The sequence below is a fragment of the Anser anser genome (genome assembly GCF_964211835.1).
Source record: "Anser anser genome assembly, chromosome: 25".
NCBI classification, from domain to species: Eukaryota; Metazoa; Chordata; class Aves; order Anseriformes; family Anatidae; genus Anser; species Anser anser.
Window position 1 is genome coordinate 1,986,699 of NC_139746.1, and position 24,527 is coordinate 2,011,225.

Below are 24,527 nucleotides of genomic sequence, written 5' to 3' on the forward strand. Positions count from 1 at the left end.
GCTTCGTTAGAGGAGTGCAATATTTTAAGGTGAAGTGAGCATTTTTGGGAGATGAATGAGGAGTTTTGGTGTTCAATCAGGATTTGAGTGTACTGGCGGAGGTGTCTGGGAGGAAATGCCAAAGCCACACTTCGGGTTCATTACTCGATGTCTCTGTGAGAAGCTTGCACAGTGATACCTGCTCTAAAAACCTGTGAAACTGCATGTACGCTCACACACTCGTCCACAGCTCCCGAGCCGCTGACATAACGTGCTTAAAGCTCGGGATAACTGCAGGCAGTGGAATTGGTTCACGCTGCGCAGTCCAGTCGATAGCGGTCAGTTTTGATTTTTGTCACAACCGAGTGACAAAATACTTAGTGTTCACAACCAGACCCCCGTCGTGTCCTTCTCATGCGTGGAGACACCAGGGCGGGTGCGCTTCGGTGGGTGCGCTTTGGGCTTTGCCCACGGAACACAACGTGGGCAGCGGGCAGGGCAGCTGCTGCGTGCCAAATCCCTACCGTTGGATTTACGGCTGAAAAGGAGCAGACAGGAGAAAAATCCGTTCCTGGGCTGGTCTCCTGTCACCTTCGGGAGGCCAGGTCACCGGTGCACCTCTACCCTGGTGATGAAGAAGGCAGCTCTTCCCCAGCCTGACCTGTTCAGCTTCTGCTGCCAGCCCTGGAGCTCGTTATACCTGTGCCAGCTCAACTGAAAAGTGCTCTCGTATAATTTTTCTTTCTACCAGGAAGTTTGTTATGGCTGTGATGAAGTCACACCGTACCCTTTTCTTTGATGAACAGATGAAGCACTTTTATCCCTTCAAGACAGGGCACGCTTTGTTCTCTCCTGGGGCTCTGCTGGGAGCCCCCTTGGGTCGTGCAGCATCCGGGGGTGTGGGGCACCTGGGCAGAGGGGCCCGGAGGGAGCAGGGGAACCTCTCTGCTGCTGCTCAGCACCTGGGGGCCGTCACATCCAAGGTCAGGATCAGCTCCTAGGGCCGCGGGAGCACGCTAGGAGCGGCTGGGTGCTGATGGCCTCCCTTCTTCCCAAGGCGTTTCGCCACGCCGTAAAAACACATTCACGCCTTATGTTAATTTACCACTTGCACAAACGCCTTCGCAAGAGACCGAGCAACAAAGAGCGGCCTGTTTCTGACGGAATACGGCTAGCCAAAGATAAAAAGAACACTTTTTTTTTTTTTTTTTTTAATTTTGTTTTAAAATCCCAGCGCGGGGCCGGAGCCAGGCGGGGCGGCGCAGGTTGCTGCCCGCGGCCGGCAGGTGGTGCCGCCGAGCCGGCCCCGGGAATAAAGTCGGGAGAGAAGGGAGCGGGGAAATGTGACCGAGACGGGGCAGTTGGCACGGGGAGGAAGCGGATAGGAGAGAGCAGGGAGGGGGAAAAAAAAGAGAGAGAGAGAGGGAGAACAAAGAAATCGCTCCGCAGGAGGACGGGCGGCAGAGCTGGCCGGGAAACTTGCAGGGCTGCGGGAGTGGAGGCGAGCAGGCGGCTTTGTCTGAAAGGGCGAAGGCACCTCCTAAGCCTGCCGCTCCCCTCCCGTGCTGAAGGGAAGGAGGGCTCCTGGGAGCCAGAAGGGAGGGGAAGGCGCCGGGGGCTGCGAGCCCGAGTCCCCCCCTGCTGCTGGGGGGGGGCCGGGGGGTGCGGGCAGCCCCTGCCCCCGCTGCCCCGCGCGGCCGGGGATCGCCGGGCGTTTGGAGCCGAGAGCAAACCCAGCGGCTTTCGAAGTGAGATTCCGGAGGAAATTTAAAGAGCATCCGGATCCGGAGAAAGGCAGAGAAAGAAAGAGGAAGGGAGAAATCAATCCGACCGCGGGGAGGACCCGAGGCAGCCGAGGGAAGGACGGGCGAGAGAGAAGCTGACGCCCGGGCAGAGATGGGGTGAGCCTGGCACTTTATTATTCTCGAATCGCTTTTCTTATTGACGGCAGCTGAGCTATTTTTAAGGTAACTGCAAAAGAAATGAAGGTTTTCAATTGCATTTTTTTCCCGTATTGCAAGCTTTAAAGTTTAGACTCGCCTTTTGTTTTAGGGGTCACAAAGCAGGTAATTGCACGGCTCTGCAACTTCTGAAATCAAGTCGCGTGTAAGGGAAGCCTCTCGTGATACACGCATTGTGTGAAACCCAAACGGGGAGACTCACTGGGAGGACTGGAGCTGGGCTGTGTTCCCAAACTTTTCCAGAAGTTGGAAGTTGGAGGTTTTGTTTGGCTGTTGTGACTTTGGCACTCGGTAAAATGGATTCTGTTTGCATTTCTAAATGAATAAATAGCTGGTTGAAATTCCCTGCTGCTTTAGTTTATGAGCCTCCTCAGATTTTCCAAGAATGAAATAATGCTGCGTGGATGTGGCAGTGAATTTTGGCATGGAAATAGGGGCTTAGCCTGGTATTTAATTTATGCCCTATTTATAAGTCTCAATCGTGTAAGTTTAAGGACCTGACGTGTTGTTGTGAGTTTCTTGTGCAGTAACTCTTTGTGGCTGTGGATCTGTAGGAAACGTCTGATCAACCCCCTCCAAATGTGTGGGTTTGACATTACAAGGCAAATAAATAAAATTCTTTGAGGCTTGTGTTTTCCTCTTGCTGACTTTCCTCTTGGACTGTCTAGATAAATGATTGAGCATTCAAACACACGTTCAAGAGGCAGGAAAGGCAGAGACAAAGAATCAAAAGTGACAGCAGTGTGAACGTGGCACAGATCCTTTGAAGTTGGCAGAGTCTGTGCTGATCCAGGATAAAGCAGAAAGCGTCCCTATTTTCCTGTCACTTCTCCAGTGATCCACAGAGTTACTGTAAAACTTCTAGAGCTGCCAGGAAGGGTGTAGCAAGCAGAGGGTTTGGGACGAGCTGGTTTATTTCCCGGGGCCGTGGGATAAATCCTTCTTGGATCGACCACGGTTAACACCCAGCAGTTATGTGATTTTCTTTAGAGGGCCACGGGCTCCCGTGGAAGAAACGTTGAGATGGTGTCATCATCTCAGCCTGCCTGGATTTCACTCTGTAATTGTAGCGGTGTAGTAGCAAAACCATTGTTAAGCCAGAGATGACATTTCTACCCAAAATTCCTTATTTCCACTTAACTCCTGAGTTAAAGTGTCTTCTTGCTCGCGCATTGATCACATGGGGTTATTAAGTAGCTTTCAGCAGCATTTAGATTCCTCTCCATACAAAAGAAATTAAAAGCACACCACCTTTACTGCCAGAACATCACGTAGACTTTTATTATTCATGAAGCAGGGATTCTGGTCTTCATTCCTCCATATTAGGTTTATTTTATTTTGTAACATCATGTTCTGCTTTTCACGGACAGGCTGTCCCTGCACTCTTTTGTACCCACTGCCCTGCAGGTATTAATGTTTAGCATTTCCTCTCTGAGGAGGATTGTTGTCAATAACGCTTGATCCTGAGGGAAGTGAACTTAGTCAGGTCCTAGCTGAGTCTTCAGTGGACGCTTTATTTCTCTGACTCTGCTAAGCGCATTGTCAAATGCAACTTCTAGTTTGATCGGGGTAGAGTTTACCCACTTGTCACGTTTTTCAACCAAAGAATTCAGCCGCTCTTGTCCGTACAGCCATCCCGGTCACCTCTGCTGAGCAGGCAGTCTGAGCGGGCCTCGTCGAAGGGGCTGCTGCTGCTCCTGGAGCTCTGGCAAGGACAGGTCGAAAATAGCAGCAGACCTCAGTGAGTCCTACGAGCGAAGGCAGGCGTATGTGCCTGGAAGTGTGAGGGGTCCTGCAGCTCGTAATGAAGATGCAGAGGCAGAATTTGTGTCGGAGGCGTGGAGCACTTTGAATTGCATACGTATCTCCACGTCTCTGGTTCTAATTATTACCAGACATGCTTTTTTCAGGAACGTGTAAAGAATTATCTAGCTGCCCTCTGGCTCTGCTCTTTTCTAACTATAATTATTGTACAGACTTCCAGCAACGGTGTGAGTGTGTCAGAAGAAAGAGCTGTTGAAGCTCAGTAGCAGAAGCAACAGTTGTCCTGGGAGGGTGAATGTGCAGATTGTGTTGGAGACACCCAGTAGCAGAGTACTCAGCAGCTGAGGTGCTCTAGAGATTGAGACTGGTTTCCAAAAGGGGTGGAAAAAAATCCTTGTTCTGGGAAAAAAAAAAAAAAGGGGGAAAAAAAAAGTTGTGTCTTTTACATGCCCTTGATCCCCTTTCTCTGTGCCTGACCTTGCGTGCTTGCCACTCTTCCCCACGCTAATCCTGACAGGAGCATATTCAGCTGGGATTCCTTTGCTGCCCTTTATCTGCAGGCAGGCCAGGAGGCAGCTGCTTTTCATTCCTGTGCTAAACCCTGCCGGGTAAGCTCTTGGGAGTGGGGGGAGGCCGAAGGGAAAGCGGCCCGCAGCCAGCTCCCGCTGCTGGAGCTGCGCTGCTCAGCCTTCCCCGTGCGGCTGGCGAGGAGAAGCCTGGCCTCTCCCACCTGGACGCTCGCAGCATTGTGCCCAGGGTGACGTGATGCAGCACGCATCGAAAGCAAAGCTGCAGCTGAGGGGGCTTGAAAACCTCCCTGGCTGTTAGAACAAAGGGCTGCGGGCCAGTCTTCCCCAACTTTGTTCCTAAAGCAGTGGGGTTTTGCAGTTCAGTATCTAAAAACCCGTGTCCTGGGGTCAGCGCCCCGATCCTAGGCAGGCAGGATCCAAGCACGCCCTCCGCACCCCTTTGTAGGGAGCTGTGGTTGCCGTGGGCTCTGGAGGGAGCTGCACCCAGCAGAGGGGAAGGGTTGGACTTGCAGAAGGAATGCAGTGGGAAAGAGACGGGGTTTGCTTCTGCAGCCCCGTTAACCCCCACTTCTTCCCCAGACAGCGCTGACACGCAGTCAGCAGCTCTTCAGGCTGCTGAGGGAAGATAAAAGGAAACAAAGACAGCAGCCGAGGAGGAGGAGGAGACCGGTTCTCACGTCCCCTCTGCGTTCCAGTTCTGCCTTTTTGAAATACTGGGCTCTGAAACGCGTTTTCTCTCAACCCACTGCCAACCAACCCCCTCCTTGGAATTATCCGGGGCCGTGCCGCGCTGCAGGGTTTCTCTCGCACGAGCTGGTGAGCAGACAGAAGGAAGAGCCCCGGCCCTGACGCGGCCAGCGCGGCCTCCCAGCTGACTCAGCGTGGCGGCGGGCTGAGCGCCAGCGCTGAGCCACATTTCTTTCGTGCTCGCATGCTCACGTACCCCTCTCGGCTCTGCCCTGCGGACGCCCATCCAGGAAACCAGACCTTGCCGAGGGGAAAGGGCTTTGGGAAAGACGGCAGCGAGAATCGCAGAGTTCCCCCCACGGCAGCTGGGAAATTCTGGTCTGCTGCTGTGGCTCGCAGAGGGCCTTTATCAGAAAACTGCCTGTTTTGGGGGGCTTCGAGCCCAGCCACGGGGCACAGAGCAAAAATATGTTCCCAGGTCTCTGTGCTCTCGAAGGTATCCTGCTCCTGGCAGCAGGAGTAGCACACCCCAAAGCCCTTCCCTACCCTTGTGGCTGAGCGCTGTTGTGCCCACGGGTCGCAGAAACAAATGATTCTGCTGATCTGGTGCTTTGTGATTTCTCAGCTGGCGTTTTTGATTAGTTTTTTAGATGAAGGGGGACAACAGACTCCTTAGATGCACAGCAAGGTATTTAAAAATGATCCCCCCCCCCGCATCCGAATGCCAAGAGTCGCACATGAACTTCCCAGAGGTGCCCTTGACCGAACCCCATCCAGGAACAGCAAGGCAAACGCAGTTTGTGAGGATGGAGCTCAGCACATTCCAGCTGCTGCCTTAAGTGCCTAAATCCCTTATTTCTCAACCTTGGAAATCTGCGATATTTGTGTCCCTGGAGTGCTTCAAACTTGGACTCTCCCACCAAATCCCTCTCTTAGAAAGCTATAGGTTACATTTGTGTCTAGGATTCAATCCTGCCCCCTTGTCACATGCCTTGCTTTAGAACTGAAGACGGGACTGAAACATCAGGATCCGTTTGGGGAACGGTGACCCTAAAAGCTTCCCCCTCCCAAGCACACACAACAAGGTTTCTTTCTGGTCATGCAGCAATGGGGCAAGTGAGCAGGAGGCAATAAGTAATTCAGCTAACAAAATAGGCATGTTTCAGGTGGGTAGACAGGTTTGTGAGGCTACAATTACTGAGGACGAGAAATAAAAGGATCTCAGTAGGAAAAATCTTCCAGATCGCACAGGAAAAAAAAAAAAGAAAAACAAGGACAAAGCATGAGCCAAATGCAGTGGTGCATTCAAAAGAAACCCCTCCCCACACCCTGGGTGGAAGCTACTGAGCAAAGACATTGCTGGATGCCATAAAAGATCTAAACCGGTGTTTAAAGAAAAAAAAATAAAAAGGAAAAAAGGTTTCTTCCTCTCGCCCTTTTCCTTTCAAAGAAGTCTGGCAGGAGGGCTGCGGTTAGCAGCTGCCCTTAGGTTCGGGAACCTGCTGATGAGAGCAAGCGTGTAACTGTCAAATAGGATTTTCCTGAAGAGGTGGTGTTTGCCTTGGAAATAACCCAAGAAAGTAAAAGCAACAAAACGTTGCTTCTCCGAGGAGGTGAGGAACCCACCAGGCTGCTGAAGTCGGGGATGTGGCGAAGAGAAGGGGGCATGCGGTGAAACACACGGAGCTGCCACGGCGCTGTTGAAACTCAGGCGTGGAGATAAACGGTTTGGTGAGCAGCTCTTTCAGAGGCTGGCCATCCCCTCTTCCGACCTGGGCTATTCCTTAAATCAGGAGATGTTTCCTCGTGGGATTTTACACCTTTATCTCGGGGCTGGAGGTCGCAGTGGGGATCGTGCCCCGTTTCCAGCCCGGTCTGTGTCTCCTGTGGCTTAAGCACAAAATCTCGTCACCTTTTTACTTCTCTTATGCTGCTAGACTCATCTGCTGGCTTGAGAGGATGTCTCTGGTGAGGATTAGAGGGCTCCGCGAAATCCTCCCCTTCAAGACATGCCTAGCAAAGGGACTCACGGTGGGTTGAACCCTATGTGGAAGACAGGCTGTGGGGCAGGGCTGGCCCTGCTGCGGCTCGGACATCGTTGTGCTGCGGCGTGGTGGGCCTGGTGGGCGTGATGCCTGCGGGTATCCTGATCCCGGTGGTCCCACACGCTGCAGGTGCTTCAGGGGACGGCGCTGGTGCCAGTCCCTGGTGCTGCCGTCCCCTTTGGAGAGGCCTCTCCTGGCGGTGGCTCATCTCCCGTTCTATTGCAAGGGAGATTCTCCAGCGTGCTCCGTCTGCAGGAGCCCTGGATTATTCCAGAAGCTCCTATTTAGGACCAGGCTTGCAGGCCTGCGAAGAGCCGGCATCCAGGCAGGACACTCGAGGACAGCCCATAAATCCGGTGCCATATGTGTTCAGATTACACGGAATCGGAGAGGCAGCTCTGGTTTTAATCTCCTCCACTCTTTGGCACCTCTTTTGCCCGCTGTTCCCCCGCCAGGTAAGACATGGCACTAGTGCAAGGGAGTGAACCGATGCCACCTGTACCTCCTTGGCATCGGGCAGTGCTTGCAGGGCGTTCTCCCAGGGTCTTGGCAGCGCCTCGACGCGTCCCAACCTGGCGAGTTCCCTCGCTCGGAGGCAGTGAACTCAGTCCCTCCGGCCCACTTGCACCTCACCACCCCGCTGACCCCATAAATTAAGAGGACAAATAATGATTTGCTCTCATAGCAATGGTGGAATAAGCAGCTATTCATTAAGAAATCAATTCGGATACTGTAGCGATGAGGATAATACAAGAATCAAGGCAGAAATGAGACCAGTGAGCAGTTTTGCGTGTCAGCCTAATGACCAGAGGCAGACTCCAGCCAGTGAGCAGATCAGCAACGATTGATCCAAACCCTCTCTTTGTGCATCCTCCCCAAACACCAGTGACCTTCTTCCAGCAGCTCTCCTGAAGGAGAATCAGCAAGAGGAGGCAGCGTCCCGGAGCCAGGAGCTTTGCCGTTGGAAGGAACACGTAAGGAATAGATGGATTAGTTAGGTTGTGTCTCCATTTTTGTTTTTAGCTGTTTGGTTTAGCCTGTTGGCTGGGAGCCTGCTGCTGGAGTGCTGGGGGACCTTTCACTTGGGGAAAATTTACTTCTAAGCTATCTGCGGGGTGTGGGACTCTTAGATTTTACCCTTCCCCCAGGGCTGGGTACAAATGCAGGCAGAGTGGAGACCTGGATCCTTTCCAGTTGCCATCAGACACTTGCTGATCATGTCTGCGTCTCGGCCAGATCTTTGTCCTTTCATTCATTTGATTCGTTTTTTCTTAATTATCTCTGAAGGACAGCCCTGGGGGATGTAAGTGGTTTTATTTACACATGCCCTTTCCACTGGTATGTCTGCATTGTTACAGGGACTCCCAGCTGGGAGCACGAAAAAAAGAGTCAGCATTTGAGGATGCGTGGCGTATCGAGCATATACTCTTAAAACGCAGAGGAAAGAGGGCTGTAGAGGGAGAGAGAACATGACAGTTTGAATCCTGTGCACTTTCAAGACTATTTTTAAATGCTCTGTAGTGTTTTTGGAAACAGGAGGTCAGCAGCTTGGCCAGAAGCAAGCTGACAGACGGGTGCTCCTCATACATTACTCTGCCCATGCATCTCAGATCTGTCTTTCAGCACCTGCGCTTTTCCTGCTCTGAACTTCCTCCAGTGCCACTCGGTCTTGCCTGCGTCCCCACCTTGCTAATCCACTCAGCCGTGCTGAGCTGTGTCAGACCCTGCCGTGGTTCTGTGCTGCTGAGGAACATAGAAAGGGTGAGGCGGAGCCATTTTCATTTGCACCTTGTTAGAGACGTGCCCTGAGATTTGCAAACGTCACAGGCTCTGCTGTCAGGACCTCCCCGGAGCTCACCTCCCGTATTCTCACATCAGCAGAGTCTCAGTTGCTTGGTTTTCTTCTCTCTCGGTTTGCACTGCTGCCTACTCACTCTGTCTTTCTTGCACTCCACCACTTAGACCCTAGGAGAGCTTTTGTTTTGTAGTGTTTGCTCTAACCTTGTCAGACGAGTATGTGAGCACTGAAAGGAAGGTTTCCGTGCCAGCCAGCATCCTCGGCGATAAATTCTTGTACTAGCTAGATACATTTTGTGTCATTTTACTGGATTTAAAAAAACCACCTTTCTCAGGCAGTTGGGAGAAGGCAGTGAGGGGCTGCCCTCATGGGGCAATCTTCAGCCTCCGTTATTAGGGGCGTGCAAGGTGGCAGCAACTATTCCCGTTTGCAGTGAGGAAAGGGGAGACATTGCAGAATCTTCTGAAATTCTTCTTGTTTCGCTTCCCTCAGAGGGAGACAGGTGCGGGAGATCCTTCCCTGGCACCAAGCGGGCAGGTGAGGCTGCAGACGTGCCCTGCTGCTGTTGCTACCAGTTTGCTTTCCGCTGGAAGCGAAGCACATCTGGTGTAGCTGGCAGCAGGCCTGCTCACGGAGTGTGGGCGACTTTCGCGTTCCTAACTGGAAGGGAAAGACCTCTCGGAAACAGCGTGAAGCTTTGTTGCTCCAGGGAAGACCATAAGGCATGAACAAGCATACGAGGAGAGTCGAAGACAGCGGCGATTATGTAAGGACATGAAAAGCAGAGCACCCTTCCCCGCTGACACCAGCAGCAGTGCGTATTTCAACGTACCTGGGGCATCTCTTGGTGTACCTGAGACCAGGGGAAAAGACCTCGTGCCCAAGGGCTGTGAGCTGTGTGAGCAGGCAGCCAAGAGCCAAGCCAGCCTCATGCAAGTAGAAAAAGCGTAAGCAAAGCCCTGTGAAGATGGGCTGCTCTGTCTGATAGACCTTCTAGAGCTATTTATTTTCCATTCCTGGTGCTCAGAAGGAGGGCGATGCTGGCTTTTGTGGGTACTGACACTGATTATGAGACAGCAGACAGCAGGGTGCCCCCTGTCCTGGAGTGACCAGGAGGAAGGCAGTGGGATTGCGCGGTATCGAAAGACTCAGAGGTAGGCCACGCAGAGAGAATTTCTTATCACTTTCTTACCCCTTCGCTCCCTTTCTCTTTTTGAGACCTCCGGTCTCGATGGTAGAGGCAGAGCAGGGCAGGGTGGGGACCCCTCCCTGCAGAGACTACTTTACAAAGCAAATGAGCAGGCAGCTGTCTGCATCTTGTTGGGGGACAGCACGGGGCAGCCACGGGGGATCCTCTCTGCTGGTGCCTGGGGTTGTGCCCGGCCCCGTGCTGCAGGCACTGGGTGAATTCCCGGGTGCTGCTGCAGCACCAGCCAGAGAAGGTTTATCCCCAGGAGTGCAGCGGAAAGCTCTGTCGGGGCGCGTGGCAGGGGCTGTCCCATGCACCGCTCGGTCCCAAACCTGCTGCGGTCAGCAGGAGACTTTCCGTTGACGCTGGGCGCAGAGCTCACCGCTGAGGAGCGAGCACAGGAATAACTGCTGTGCGTGCGAGGGGTGATCTCTGAGGAGGGTTTTCCGTCACGGTGTCACTGCAGCCAGCGTCACGTGCGTGTGACTGGAAACGTTAGAGCCTTCCAGGCTCCTCTGTGGCCCTCTCCCAACAGCCGGCTCCTGCTGCCAAAGGGATTTGCTCCAGTTACACGGCTCACCCAATTATCTTCCATGACAGGGAAAGAAAACTTATTTAGTGATGAGAGATCATTACAAATTACAAGCTCTGCGAGCTTGGGACAAACGAACCCCTTAAGTGCTGCCTGGTTGAGCGCTCTGTCTGTGCTCCGCGTGATAAATAACAGCTGAGTTTCTGCATCGCTAGGAAATGAATCACTCTGGAGGCAAAACCAAAAAGGAGCCTCAATCCAGCTAGGAGACCTGAAAAGGAGGCTGCTGGAGGAGAGACGTGCATTAACCCCCTTGGCCTGCAGTCTGTCTTACACTTACTAACAAATGCCAACAGCTAGGTAATGTCCCTCCTTTGTTCTGTCTGACACTAGACCAGGACTTGGGGGTCAAGGTGCAGGGCCGTTGATTTTCCCTAACTCTGTGTCTTGTGTCTTGAAGGATAAGTCATGATCCGCGTAAAACACAGCTTCTGTTAGTGGAGCCCAGAGAATTTGAGTCTCATTTGAAAATCAGACTGTGGCTGAATAAAACCAGCCGGCGAGGATGCTCAGGAGGGGCTGGTTTAGGCCTTTACGCAGTCTGCTCCTGAGCAAGCGATCTGAGTCAGGACCGTAGCCTGGGGACAAGGCTGGAAACTGGGAGGTGGAAGGGAATATTTCATTTCCTTCCTAAGTTTTGGTGATGCCTACGGAAAACACCAGGTACAGTCATCTTCATTCTGCTCACTGCAGCTGTGAGGACTTGGAGTGGGCTGGAAATAGAAATTTGTGGATTTCAGGGGCTCACATGTCGCAGGATTGCGACTGTGCTTTGTTTGCAGCTGTTGTACCCAGGGAGGGGGTTATGGGATGTATCCAATCCCATCAGACTTCACGAGCTGTAAATAAGGAGTGTGGAAATGACCAGTGCCTTGGGTTTTAACCAAAGTCAAATGGAGACCCCATCCGCTGGTGCACCTGGGCTGTTGTGTCACGGAAATGTTCCTTCCTGCCTCTTGAAATGCTCAAGTTACATCCTGATGCGAGATTCAACTCCTCAGTTCGGCTTAGACACTACTGGTTACAAAATCCAGGCAGTGCTTGGTTCGGTGCTTTCACACAGCAGCTGCACATTGTGTGGTGAAGTGTTTCCTCTAATTCATTCTTAAGTGACTTGCTTTTAATCCTGCAGCGTGACCTCTTGCTGCAGGATGCGCTTCCCAAGCGTGAGTCGAGGGAGGAAGAGCTGTGCTGGGGGGGAAGGCACTGCTTGTGCTCACAACCCAAACCCACAAACCCATCCTCCATCCATCCATCCATTTCCCCAGAGCTCCAGCTCGGAAATATCCCGGGAAGTACACCCAGCCCAGCAGCCAGAGAATCGTATAGCTGGTGAAGTCACCACGAAATGTGCACGTAGGTACCAAGGGATAGTGAAAGAAAGCTTCGTATCAGGCTGAAATTAAGATATCCACTAAGTATTAGCATAATTTTGCCACGCCAGCTGCATTGTGTAGGACCAGCTGGTGTGTCCAAAACGTGAGATCGTGATGTCCTGTTTGTGCTCCTGCTCGCAAGCTGACTGCTGATCCTCGGGTGAATGCGTGTGTAAGACCTGCTAACCTCAGGGCTGTCCTGTTATTGCTGGTATGACGAGGCTGTGGTCTTTGGAAATGTGTGAAGGACAGCAGAGGAGAACAGAGAAGCTCTAGAAGAAGGTAGAAGCCTCTACGTGTATTTAACCTCCCTTGGTGGCTTTGTTACCTTATCAAGAGTATTTCCATAGACCGAGGTCACTGCTGTGCTGGGAAAGCTGCTGTCGTCATGCTGCGTGGATGGTGGGCAAAAAGAACACACAAAAACCTTGGGCTTGTACTTTACAGGAGCATCATCAGTGGTCCACGGGCATTAGAGGAGTGCCAAGGGTGTGGGGTGCTTCTAGGGAGAGCACACAAAAGCCCGAAGATCTTTGAAAAGCAACTTACAGGAGTGCTGGGGAGCTTTGGTCATGACTCCCCTGATAAGGAGGGACACTAGATGATACCAGTGCAAGGCTGCTGTTTGAGAGATCCGGGTCCGTGGGAGCCGCAGTGCTCAGCACCTATGTCAGGGATCCCTGGAGTGGAGGCAAACAGCAGAAGTGCCCCTGGCACTGCGTAATGCAGCGTGGGTGCTAGGAAGTCAATCCACCTCCCCCATTGCTCAGCTTCCCCTCTGCCCTTACAGCTCTGTTCATCTCTGTTGCAGGGAGCAGCCAATCTTCAGCACCAGGGCCCATGTTTTCCAGATCGATCCCGCCACCAAACGGAACTGGATCCCCGCCAGCAAGCACGCTTTGACCGTCTCCTATTTCTACGATGCCACACGCAACGTGTACCGGATCATCAGCGTGGGGGGCACCAAGGTAGGGAGTGTCTGCTGAGGGCAGCGCACAGTTTGAAAGCAAGTTTGTTTCCAGCCCAAATATGTTCTGCAGTTGATGTTTACTGTGTCAAGTTGGTCAGTTCTCAGCACGGGGCACTAGCATTCTCACTGCAAGGAATGGGAGATAAAACAGGCTCCATGCTGAAGTGTATTTAGTGTTGGACAGTTGACTCTGTGCTGATGAAAAGTGTGCCGTGGGGTCTGATGTCCTCCTGCCTCCCCTCCTCTCTCTCTGCCCTCCCTACCTGTGAGCATGCAAAACGTGAGATTTTTCTGAGAGCCTTGATCCTGTGTTAAAGCTGACCCTGTAGAGAGAACGCACAAAGACTGAGGGGCTCTCAGAGGCAGTCTGCTCAGTCACTACCTCAAGACAAGCTTAACTCTCCCTAAATTCTTCTTGACAGACATTTTTCTGACTTGCTCCTGAAGGCAGATATTCAGCAATCTTCCTAGGCAGTTTATTTTGTTGCTACACTAACCAATAGAGTCTTTCGTAATAGCTAGTCCTAAGTGCAGTTTAAGCCTTTTACTTTTTTTTTTTCCTTACTCGCCATGAAAATGGAGAACATCAGAAAGTTGCTCAGTCTCCAGAGACGCTCTGCCTCTTCTCTTCCAGCATTGAAGGCCCAATGAAGCTTGTGGTACTTAAGCTTTTTTTCTTTTTCTTTTTTCCCTTTTTCTCCAGCAGACAAGAAGATTTACATTTGTCCATGTCACAAAGCTGGACTAGAAAGGCTTCTGGTCACCAGCACCCTGAACTGCTGTTTTAAACATTAAAAGCAGGGCTTCTACCCGCAGTCCCTACGGTGCATAGCCATTACAGCGTTCAATCTCACACCATCGTTCTGGGGCAGCAGCGTGGAGTCTGACTCACTTTTGCCTCTCTCCACAGGCAATCATCAACAGCACTATCACCCCCAACATGACCTTCACAAAGACGTCTCAGAAATTTGGACAATGGGCAGACAGCCGAGCCAACACGGTCTATGGACTGGGCTTTGCTTCGGAGCAGCACCTCTCCCAGGTAACGTGGCAGGTGCTGCCAGAGCCCTGATCCCAGTAGGGTGAATGTCCCTGAAACCCAGGAGAGATCAGCCTCAGGAGAAAAGATTTTAGGGTCTTTAGATGTAGTGCTGTTCCCACTGTGCTAAAGTCTAATGCACGATGCAAGGAAGTGCTTTAAAGGAATATTTGCGGTGTCCTGAATGTCACAAAATTAATTTGGATTTAGGGCTCAATTTTTGTCATCTCTACTTAGCTAATCCCACAGTTGTGAGTGCTGTGGGTAGTGGCAGGTGGGGGCTATTCCCTCAATTTTATTATTAATCGAAGAGAAAGTAGAAAGCACGTTGAACGAAGTAGCAAAGGGAGGAGGAGTGACCCAAACATCGATTCTACTTTGTTCCGCATTTCAGTTCAGCAGCAGAGTGACTTTTCCGCTCCCCTCTAGTTTGCAGAGAAGTTCCAGGAAGTGAAAGAAGCAGCCCGTTTGGCAAGGGAGAAGTCCCAGGACAAAACAGAGCTGACCAATCCTGCCCTGAATATCACATCTCACCAGGTAATGCTCAGAACCAGGTGTGGGTAAAGCTTACTGCTGGGGAAAATGGTCCCTGTGCTGATCTCTTGTAACTTCTGTATGCTTCTATCCTTCATCCTTTTCTGCCCAAAGGCGTTCTCGACAGACACTGAGGTTGGAGATTCACATTTTGATGACATCTGTGGCCCTGAGGTCACTCTACTGAAGCACATGAAGTGGATTAAATAGTGCTTAAGTGGAGCTCCTGGGAGGGTTTACAGTCCTCCCTCTTTGACAGTTAAACTATCATAACCATTTGATGTCTGGTAAAGCCATGCTGGAAGAGGTTTGGGGTATTTTGTTGGTGGTGGGTTTGATTTTGTTTCCTTTAGAACGGCTCTCCCGGGGCTCAGTGTGACGGTAACAGGCAAGCAGCATGCAGGAGTGTGTGTTGCCGGGCTGAAGATTGTAGGAAGGAAGATGCAAGGCATTTCCAGCTTTTTGTTTGTTTGTTTGTTTTTGGGGCTGCAGAGGGTTTTTTCTCCCAAGCATTTCTACAAGGTGGTGTTGTCCATGGGGGTCTGTGGAAAGACGGAGACTTCTTAGCACTGGTGACTGAGAAGTCCTCACTAGACTATTCCCATTTCTGTCCTATTTCCACTGGGGAAGAGAAGGAGCTGTGCTGTGAGAGCAGAACTCACTCTCCCCTACCTCAGGAACTCTCCATGAAGGCAGAGCTGCAGGCGTGACAGCCAGTCATTCAATTTTCTTTTCCCCAGGAGACCAAGCCAGAAAGCTTAAGCCCATCACGTATCATTCTCACACGTGTCACGCCTGCAATTGTTACCTGTCTCCCTGGATAACTAAATCAACTCCAGCAGCAGTAGAGTGGAGAGGAGAGGATAAGTGGTGGAGAAGCCTTCCCGTCTTTTTCTCATGGTGCAGCAGTTCAGCGTTGATGGTGAAGTTCCTCTCCCAAATAGTGTGCTCCAGAGGTGGCTGTGTGTTTCCCCAAGCTCCTGGCAGTAGGAGAGGAGCTGTAGGATGGAGGACGCTGTGTTCTCTGGGTTGAGTACAGATGGAATGGCAGCAGAGGAGGAGGAGGGAGTGCGAACAGTACCTTGGCCTGCAGTGAAAAGAGAGGGAGGTGGAGGCGGTGGCTCTGTGGAGACTGGAAATGTTGTCCGGGGTGGAAAAATGGGGAAAATCTGCCTTGCTGTTGGCTCCACTCAACCCCATGGGTGGCAAATGAAGAAGGGAGCAGAACAAAGCACTCACAGCAGAACCAAACTTTTAGGTAAAGGACTCCCTGGTCAGTAATAATTGCCCAAGACAGAGATTCACAGCCAGCTGCAGCCTGGAGAGCTCTCCCGGCTGGGAGGCAGGCTGGGAGTGGAGAAACTCCCTGCTGTCCTGTTTGTACCAGGCAGAACGCATCAGATATCACAACAGACACATCCAGCACCCCTGTGCTGCTCTGGCAGCTTGCAACCGAAGGGATGAGGTGGTCGGAAAGTGTTAAACACGGGTCTGGTAGATGGGCTAAGGCTCAATTTGTTCTTTGTACTTGACTCAGCAGTGCTAAAACTGCCACAACTGAGCCCACGATCACTCTTCCCATCCTGCCCCTTCTCTCCACACGAGAGCTCACACACAAGGACGCAAGGCCCCTGCCTGCAGCCATCTGGCAGCTGGGATGCCGACACGGTGACACACGCAGTGTCCCCTGCCACGTGGGCACGTGGACCTCGTCCTGCCTCTCCCAGCCCGTACACATCAGCCCTTCTGCTGCCGTCCCGCTGCTGATTTTCAGTCTCTGCATTAATAGAGCTTCAAACAGGAGCTTCACCCTTGAATAATTGATTGCGTTTCTGTTTGCGAGTGAGCAGAGAGCGGATCTGTCTGCTGAAATTAAATCAGAGCGCTCTGATTTTCTGCATCTGCACTAGTTTATTTAGGCTTCAGACTTCCAGAGCTGTGGAAATCCCAGGCCAGCAGCTCTCTGCTAGCCTCTAGTACCTAGCAAGGTGAGGCAGGGTTGAGTTTTGCAGGTCTCGCTTCTTGATCGCTCTCTGGAAGGTTTCTTGAAGCTGGTGTTCGATACATCCCGTGGCCCCGTCCGGCTCTATTTATAGATGTCAGATGACTCCAAAGGCAGGTGGCTGTCCTTACCGCAGGCGTGTAAGGGCTACCTATCAGCTCCAGCAGGCTCACCAGCCACCTGGTCTCACAGCCCCCAACTTAGGATCCCAGAGGCTCATTGCTCAGGGAGTCTTTTTATAGCTCAGTTTGCCCCGTGTGTGCCAAGTTTCTTCCCTGCTGTGAGGGGAGACCATGAAGGGTCTTTTGGGGGGACCTGTGGATATAAAGTTTGCTTTGGTTTCTGCGTATTCATCTCTGCTCTGCTCTCAGTTCCCTCCAGCATGGGAGGGCGAATTGTCTCTGCTAGCCCTGATGTACGCAGGAATACAGAGCCGTGTCTTAACTCAAGGTACAGAAGCTGGAGTTGCAACTGAGCCCAGGTGGCATAGCAGGTCTGTGTGTAGAGTTGAAGTCTTTCCACTGCTCTGAGAAACGGCAAGAAAATCCTGGTAGGAATTCAGCAAAACCCTGGAAGAGCCGACTTGAGCAGCTTGGTGTGCCGGGCACAGCCGTGGGACTTGGGTTACAGGCTGCAACATCTCTGACATTTGTCAGGGGGAAGCTCGGGGCCAGAGAATTCAGTACCTCAAGTTGGGAAGGAGAAATAGCTGGTGTGTGCAAGCTGTGAGCCCACCTGCTCAGGGTGTCTGTGCACTGGGATCGCTGCCCCAGCATGGCATGGGGACAGGGAAAGGGAGGACGTAGCAGCAGAACAGGGCAGCTGCTGGAAGAGCTGAGCAGGACAGACACCAGCTTACCTATCCAAGAGAAAGCCATGCGTCCACGCAGCTTCTGAAGTCACAATTATACCATGACTGGTGCTGCTGAGCCATACGTGAGGGTCTTTGCCACACCTTGTCATGTAGACGTTGAGCACAGCTCCTCCTAGGAGCTAGGATTGAGAGCCAGGGTCTCTCACGAGTGTGATAAGAACTAGCTCTGTGAATGAGTTTGCAGGGACCTTGTGGCCACGTGGCTCGTCTTCACTGCCGTAAGATAACCTCCTCTTCCTCATCCCTCAGGTACTTCCCAGCCCCATCATCAGCTCCAATGGACCAGGAGAAGATAAACTATTCCGGAGCCAAAGTGCCGATGTTGAGATAAGCACAGAAAAGGAGCGGCTGAAGAAGATGCTTTCAGAAGGGTGAGGCTGCCATGAATGCTCTCTGCTCCTAACAGCTAAACTCTGTTTTGGCAGGATTTGGAGCATGTCCCTGTCATCCCAGCGCTCATAGAGCCCCTGAACAACTGAGTGGCCTCAGACCAAATGCTGTTAATCTAATACTACTTGTTTAGTTAGCCAAATAATGCCCTAAGTCTGCTGCTGCCCAAACCCTCCACTGTACCAATTTCCTTTCTTCCCTAGGAGAAAGTTCTCTCAGCTCAAAGGTGAAATTTGCTGTTGCTACAGCACGGGAAGGAGAATGCTTTGTGCCTGCAGCAGGGATGAGTTGTTGCCAGTTATCTGCAGATCAGTAATCTGTGATACCAGAAGATGTTCACACTTTTCCAGCTGGCCTAGGGCTGCATTTGTGTTAATTCCCCTGATGATTCCAGCAACATCCCTGCTGCTTCCTGTCTTTGTCTGTTCAAAAGACTCTGGGCTAGATTCTGTCCTGTGGCTCCTGCTGAGCTGGGAGCTGAACACTTAGAATATTTTTAAGTTAAAAGCAAATGTCCTGCTCTACCTTCTGAGTCTAGGGTGGTAGGGTTTCATTCAAAGCAAACTTGGATCCAACAAGGGTTTAAAAATGGATTCAGAGTCCTATGTTGCAGAACCCCTTTCTAGTAGTTGTATCACCCCCCCCTTCCCCATTAATCTCACACTGTGGTTTCTGCAGTTTCAGGAAAGCACTTGCGGCCTCGAAGTCGAATATTATGTGGGGATAAAGGAAAGAAGTAGATTCAAGGGCTGGAGGAAGCATTTAAATTTGGGAAGCAAGATGAAAGTCAAATAGCTGTGCAGGAAGAGGGAGCACTTCCAGGAGCGTGGCTTCAGTGTGTGTTTGCAGTGGGGAGCTGGGGCAGAGGGAGCAAAACCTTTACACTGAGACCCTCACACTGTCCTGCACACCCCCTTGTTCTTTTACACAGCTCGGTGAGTGAGGTCCAGTGGGAGGCTGAATTCTTCAGTCTCCAGGACAACAACAACAAACTCGTGGCTGCTCTCCATGAAGCCAACGCCAACGTGGACCAGTGGAAGAAGCAGCTGGCTGCGTATCAGGAGGAGACGGAAACATTGCGGCAACGGGTGAGCGCTGCAGGGACCTTGCAGAGCAGATCAGAGGAAACCCTGTCCCAGAGCCAGATGGTGCCCTTGACCCCGTTCTCCCCTGAGGTTCCCTCAGTGTCAGCAGGAGACAGGATTCAGATCCAGGATGCTGCATGCGCCTGGCAGGGAAACATGCCGAAGAATAAGGCCACATAACAAGGGACCTCTCAGAAGAGCTCCTGTTTTCTGCACAGCAAGCTGGGGGTGTGCTGAGTCTCTGCAGATAAAGGGAGGAAACCAGAGCCCAAAGTCAAAATGCCAGCTTCCCTTCAGATTTTCTGGGGGTAGTTCCTAGCTGCCAGCGCTGCTGAGTAAGGACCATGCTTCCCCAGAGCTGGACGCCAGGGCAGTCTTTTGGCTGCTGGCAGAAAGGATGGACGTTGCTCTATCTGCTATAATTAGCTGGAATCCAAGCTGCGACATCGTGAAACCCATGTGGCACAGTACAAACAAGTCCTTGTTCAGTCCAAATAATAGGATCATTTGACCCGCATAATGTCAGAGAGGTCGCAGATCAACTGAGGAGCCCTGTGTGCATCTGGAGAGAGCAGTGACAGTCACACAGCTGGGTTTCTTGGGAGGGGAGGGCAGCAATGTATCTGGGAAAGGGTGTTAGGACAGTTGAGTTCAGCTGGAAGAGGACTCCGGAGCCCTGGAAAAAGAAGCATAAAAGCATTTGACTTCTAGATCGCACACTATGAAGGCAGCAGGGATTAGAGCAATTAACAGCTGTTTCCACTTGATGGCTGTTGTGTGGCCAGTCTGTGCTGCAAACAACCGTCCCCCAGGACTCACTGTGCCCGTTGCTAATTCTCAGAGCTGGAGTCAGGCAGTAAAAGTTGCGCAGAACATTTTTTCTCCTCTGCAGCAGAAGGCTGCCCTAGGCATAGCGTAGGTCTTGGCTGTGCGTATGTATATGTGCATTTTGGGGACTGGCTGAGACAAGCTTCCAGTTCCCTGCCGTTGCTCCATGCATTCTCAATTGTTTGGTGGCTGTTCTCACAGCCAGGGGTTAGGAGTGAGGCTTTCTTAAGGTTTGGGCAAGGGGCAGCCACTGTGGACTTTATAAAGATCACAGAATAAACTGGAGCTCAGTGAAACATCTAGATTTTTGTCCCTAAACCAGGGCATTTGGGGACCAGAGCTGGTTGATTCTGGCCATGACCACGTGAGCTTCACATCTCGTGGTCACAGTTACAGGAATCCTAGTGCAGGACTCGTGTCACACCAGGGGTTCGAGGCCTGACCGTGTGAAAGTACCCAGCTCCGGAGCTCTGCTTGTAGAGCTCATTGCAAGCCCTGTGAGAGCTTGGGCCTCATCAACAGCTGCTCCAGACCTTCTGACGAGCTTTTAAAAATGAATCCTCTTCATGAATAATTTAAGCCACTGGGCTGAATTTTTCAGGAACGGGGAGCACTCTTGGGCAAACCCTTCCTGCCAGCTCTGCTCTGGTTGAACTGCAGTAACTCCCTTGCCCTCAGCAATATCAGCCTGGGGGTGTACATGGTGCTGGACCTGGCCGTAGCTGTGGGTTGTAGGCTCATGTGCTTGAGCTGAAGCCAGTCAGGACTTGCTGGAAGTGCAAAACTGCAGGAGAAAGCAGAGACAGAGTCTCTAGACAGAGTTTTGCTGCAGTGCGTTTCTGTGCATGGTCTACGCAGAGCAGAAGGAGGGAACTTTTTTCCTAACAACAACAGGAGGGAAGCTGCTACCCTGTTGTGAGAGCCCTGTTGGGTTTGTAAGAAAGCCAAAACGTGAGAGAGAATGACTGTTGGTGATAAGACATTGGGACACTTCTGTATCTCTGAGCCTTCCTTGCTTCTGTGTAGGTAGCAGAACTGGAGTCGCAGGGGGCTCATGATTCCTCCAGCGAGAACAACAAGGAAGAGCTGAGCCAGACCCTGGAGGAGCTGGAACTACTGATCAAGGCTAAAGACGAGGTAATACTCCCTCAAAGCAGAGGAAAACCTGAATCTGGGTGGGCTGTCAGTCACCAATACCCTGTCCTTTATAGCTCCTCTGAGATCTGAGGGCACCTCAAGCTCCTGCATGAGATGCCCATGCAATCCAGGAGCTTCCATAAGCCAGCACAGCCCCCTCAGTGATTTCTTCTCCCCAGAGAGACAAATCTGAGTGTTGGTGAAGTGCTGGGAGTTTCCCGTGCAAAGGGTCTTAAGCACAGAGTCTCAGCCAGTGCACAAATGACAGGGCTGTCTTACCCCTTCCCCTCTCAACCATCTTCAACTGTAGTTAGCTTCTGGTAGAATAATTGCTTCTTGCTTTCAGTGCATTTAAATTAATGATTTAAAGCTGAGTTTTAATTACAGAGGCTGTGAAGGAAGGGAGATGTGTAGAGAATCTCTCTGCTTTGCACAACTGCTGGCTCTCTGGTAGCTGGGCTCCAGCAGGGCGTGTGACCGGAGCCTTAGGCTTGGAGCCACGCAGCAGAGATTGGGGCAGGCAGGTGTTTTGGGGTTGGCACGTGTTTTGGGGTTCTTTCTTTTTGAAGAGATCTCTTGCCCCACCCCAGACCTGCTTGGGGTAGAGGTAAAACCCTGGAGCAAAGTGGGGCAGTGTTGACCCAGCAGATGAGCAGGACCCCCATGAGCCTGGGATGGGATATTGAGCAAGGATGCAGCAGTCACTGAGCCTTGCTGGTACCCAGCCAGTCATCTTGATTAGGGTCTGGGTCTTAGAGGTAGCAGGTGCGGCACAATTGGAAGGTCAGAAAGGGAGGTATGAAGGAAGCCAAACTTTGGAGCTGAGTGTGGTTAAGTGATCCATGGAGCAAGGGAAGGGGCTTTTGCTGGGCTCTGTGGTGGGAGGTGGCCCTGCTGGGACGGGTGGATCTGGTGTGATGCTCTTCCTTTTTGTGTTTTAGGAGATTCAGATGCTAAAAAGCCAGAAGTGTGGTCGATGGGAAGCAGAGGGCGAGCGTGAGGAGACCCTGCAGAAGCTTCAGGTAAGGATGGCAGATCTGGGGACACCTCTGCACCTGGATTAGAGGGACCCGTCCCCATTTCTCCTTTGAGCCAAAGAGGGAATGCTGCAGAGCTGCCACGCCTCTCTTGCCTCAGGATGGTGAGGACCGGTCCTTGCCCATGTCTCTGCCTTCCTCCACCCAACCTGTGTCCCTCAGAGATACAACGTGGGGCACCATAAGCAGGCAGTAGCGGACACAGCCTGCACGTACTCTCCCCTAGCACTTGCTGTAGCCCCTGACATGGGACTGGAGAGGGATGGTGGTGTCCTGTAACCCTCTACCTCTCTCAAGTCCTGCTCAGCTTGCTGGATGGCCAGGGGTGGCTAGGGGAGAAGAGCTGTGGCTCGATCTGGCTGGCAGGAGGCATGCAAGCTGCTCTGCACCTCAGGGCAAGGGCACAGACGGAAGCACGATCTGTTGTGCCGTCTCTGGGGGCACTGCCTGCGCGTGCTTATCTCTGAGCTACTGAATGAGGGGATCTGCTATGGGGCTCGGCCCCATACTGAGGCACTGGTTTTCGTGGAAGGATAGTGTCTGCAAACATCAAATGCCATCAGACCTGGAGATAATAGGTATCTGGGGGGGTCTGCACTGATAGCACCTGCTCAAACTGCAGGCAGATAGATGCCTGGGTTTGAGGGACACATGCTCACGTGGGGTGCTGTGACTCAAGATAGGGAGGACCCTCTGTGAGGGAGCTTCTGCAGTCCTGGGGTGGCTGGGTGTGGGCAGCCTTGCGCTGGGGTGCCGGTGGAGCTGTTTGGTGGAGATAAGCGTGCTGGTCCGTGAGCAGCAGGTATCGGTGCTGGGGCAGCCGCCTCACTGCACTCGTGTCCTTTGGCAGGAGTTGGAGGCTCGCAACGCAGAGCTGGAGCGGCGCCTTCACCTGGCCGAGCAGACGCTGGCGGAGACCCTGGCTGAGAGGGAGAAGGTCCAGAATGAAGTCACCAAGGTGGCGGAGATAATGGATGTGAAGATATTTGAGCTCAGTGAGATCCGTCAGGGACTAGCCAAGCTGGTGGAGAGCAACTGAGCAGCAGCGTGCTCGCAGGAGACACCTCCGGAGGAGGGGAGCCTGAGCTGGGACTGGTCGCTGACAGCAATTATGGTCACGGAACAGCCTCGAGGCCTGTTCAGGCAGGATACGCCACCATACCAGCAGCTGCCTGGACAGCGTGGAGACCAGCCGCAGCCACTTCACTGCCCCTTGAACACCCAGATGGAGGGCAGAGAGGATCCGAGCTCCTGAATCCTCCACAGGGAGGATCTGCAAGCCACAGCCAGGCCTCTCTGGACCCTGCCATGGCTTTGGCGTGGTCCAGAGACTGCAGCTGTCCCTGTGCTGCCTTCCCAGCCTCCCTGCTGCCACACTGTCTCCAACATTTTTACCGTTTTCTAGGGGAAGGGGCTGAGCAGCCTTTGCATTTTTTCAGTAGTTTTTTAGGGAACCACTTGCCTTTTGCAGAATAAGCTGCCTGTTTCCCCACCTAGAGAGGGAGAAGAGGTTCCAGCACGCTGAGGACATCAGTTGCTCCTCTTCCTCTCTCCCAGCCCTAACAATTTTGTGTCTTTCTAACAGGAGCCAGTAACACTGGTCATTGTCAGGAGCTTCCAGAGGTAGCAGCCGCCCCACTGCAGAGCAGGGTGCTTCCCTGACCGCGTGCCCTTTCCACTGTTCAGTCACATCCTCCAGAGGAAAAAAGAACTGCAGGTTTCAAAGTTCTTATTAGTTTAACTCAGTGGGATTTAATGACTTGTTAAAACTTCTTCAAGCTGAGAGCAAAGGCCTGGTTGGGAAAGGGGCATTTGAGAAATGAGGCGTCCCCATGGGGATGGCCAACCAACTGCTAGATTGGCATCTCTCCCAGCCTCTAAGGGCTGCAGTTAATTGAAATTAAATGGAGCAAATCGCAGTTGCTCTTGGGTGTTTTTTTTCTTTCTTTTTTTTTTTTCTTCTCTCTTTTATTGGGAAACAGTCCCCAGAGATGTCCTGCTCTGTGTCAGATGAGCCGTGTTCTTTTTGAAGGGTACAGGCCCCAGCTTGCCATTCTTGGCCAGATTAAAGGAGAACATTTGGAGCATGCTGGGGCCAGTGCCCTCTGGGGCCTGTGGGAAGTCCGTGGGTTATTGTAGATGTTGTCTAGTCGTAGGAATCGAGGGAGGCACCGCAGAAACCTGGAAGGTTGTGTCTCCCCCGCGGTGCCCTTTGAGTCCCCCGTAGTTAGCCAGGAGCATGCGTAGCCCTGTGCCGGATGACGAAGCAGTGTCTGTGTAGTAGTTAGTTAGTAACCTCACAGGAGTGTGGCTGGATTTGGATTCTGTGGTCATTTTTTGCCCTCTTTGCTGCTGTAGGTTAGGCAGAGACAGCAGTAACCCTGGGAATGTTTCACAGGTCTGCAGAAACTTTAGTTACGTGGCGAGCACCGGCTGCCACGTACTGCCTTCTCCGCACCCAGGCAATCCTGGGCAGCTCCTCAGGGCCTGCCTCTCCTTTCGCTCACCTGGTGACCAAGAGAGGAACCCACGGCTTCCACGCACCGCCTGCAAGTTGGGGCAGGATTAGGTCTGGCACCTCGGGAATCTGCTGGAGCCGAGAACTGCTGGTGACTGTGTGCTGGATTGTGTCTAGGCAAAGCCCTTCCCTCTCCCAGGGGTGATGAGGAAACAGCGAAATTTCCAGACCTGTGTAGCCAGGGAGGGGCTT

The 24,527-nt window shown here is 52.2% G+C and overlaps 1 protein-coding gene across 2 annotated transcripts; it reads left to right on the top strand.

Moving 5' to 3' along the window:
• Positions 1 to 1,272: 1,272 nt before the first annotated feature.
• HOMER3 (homer scaffold protein 3) lies at positions 1,273 to 23,736 on the top strand. Of its 2 annotated transcripts, none has more exons than XM_083811185.1 (9): positions 1,273 to 1,946; positions 12,733 to 12,889; positions 13,802 to 13,933; positions 14,360 to 14,467; positions 17,590 to 17,711; positions 18,662 to 18,818; positions 20,670 to 20,780; positions 21,722 to 21,802; positions 22,668 to 23,736. In XM_083811185.1, the coding sequence occupies exons 3-9, from the start codon at positions 13,832 to 13,834 to the stop codon at positions 22,854 to 22,856; spliced, it is 870 nt and encodes a 289-aa protein (XP_083667311.1). In that variant the 5' UTR covers positions 1,273 to 1,946; positions 12,733 to 12,889; positions 13,802 to 13,831; the 3' UTR covers positions 22,857 to 23,736. The 2 variants fall into 2 exon arrangements, with proteins under 2 accessions (XP_083667311.1, XP_083667310.1); XM_083811184.1 differs by having other exon boundaries at positions 1,275 to 1,880.
• The last annotated feature ends 791 nt before the right edge of the window (positions 23,737 to 24,527 follow it).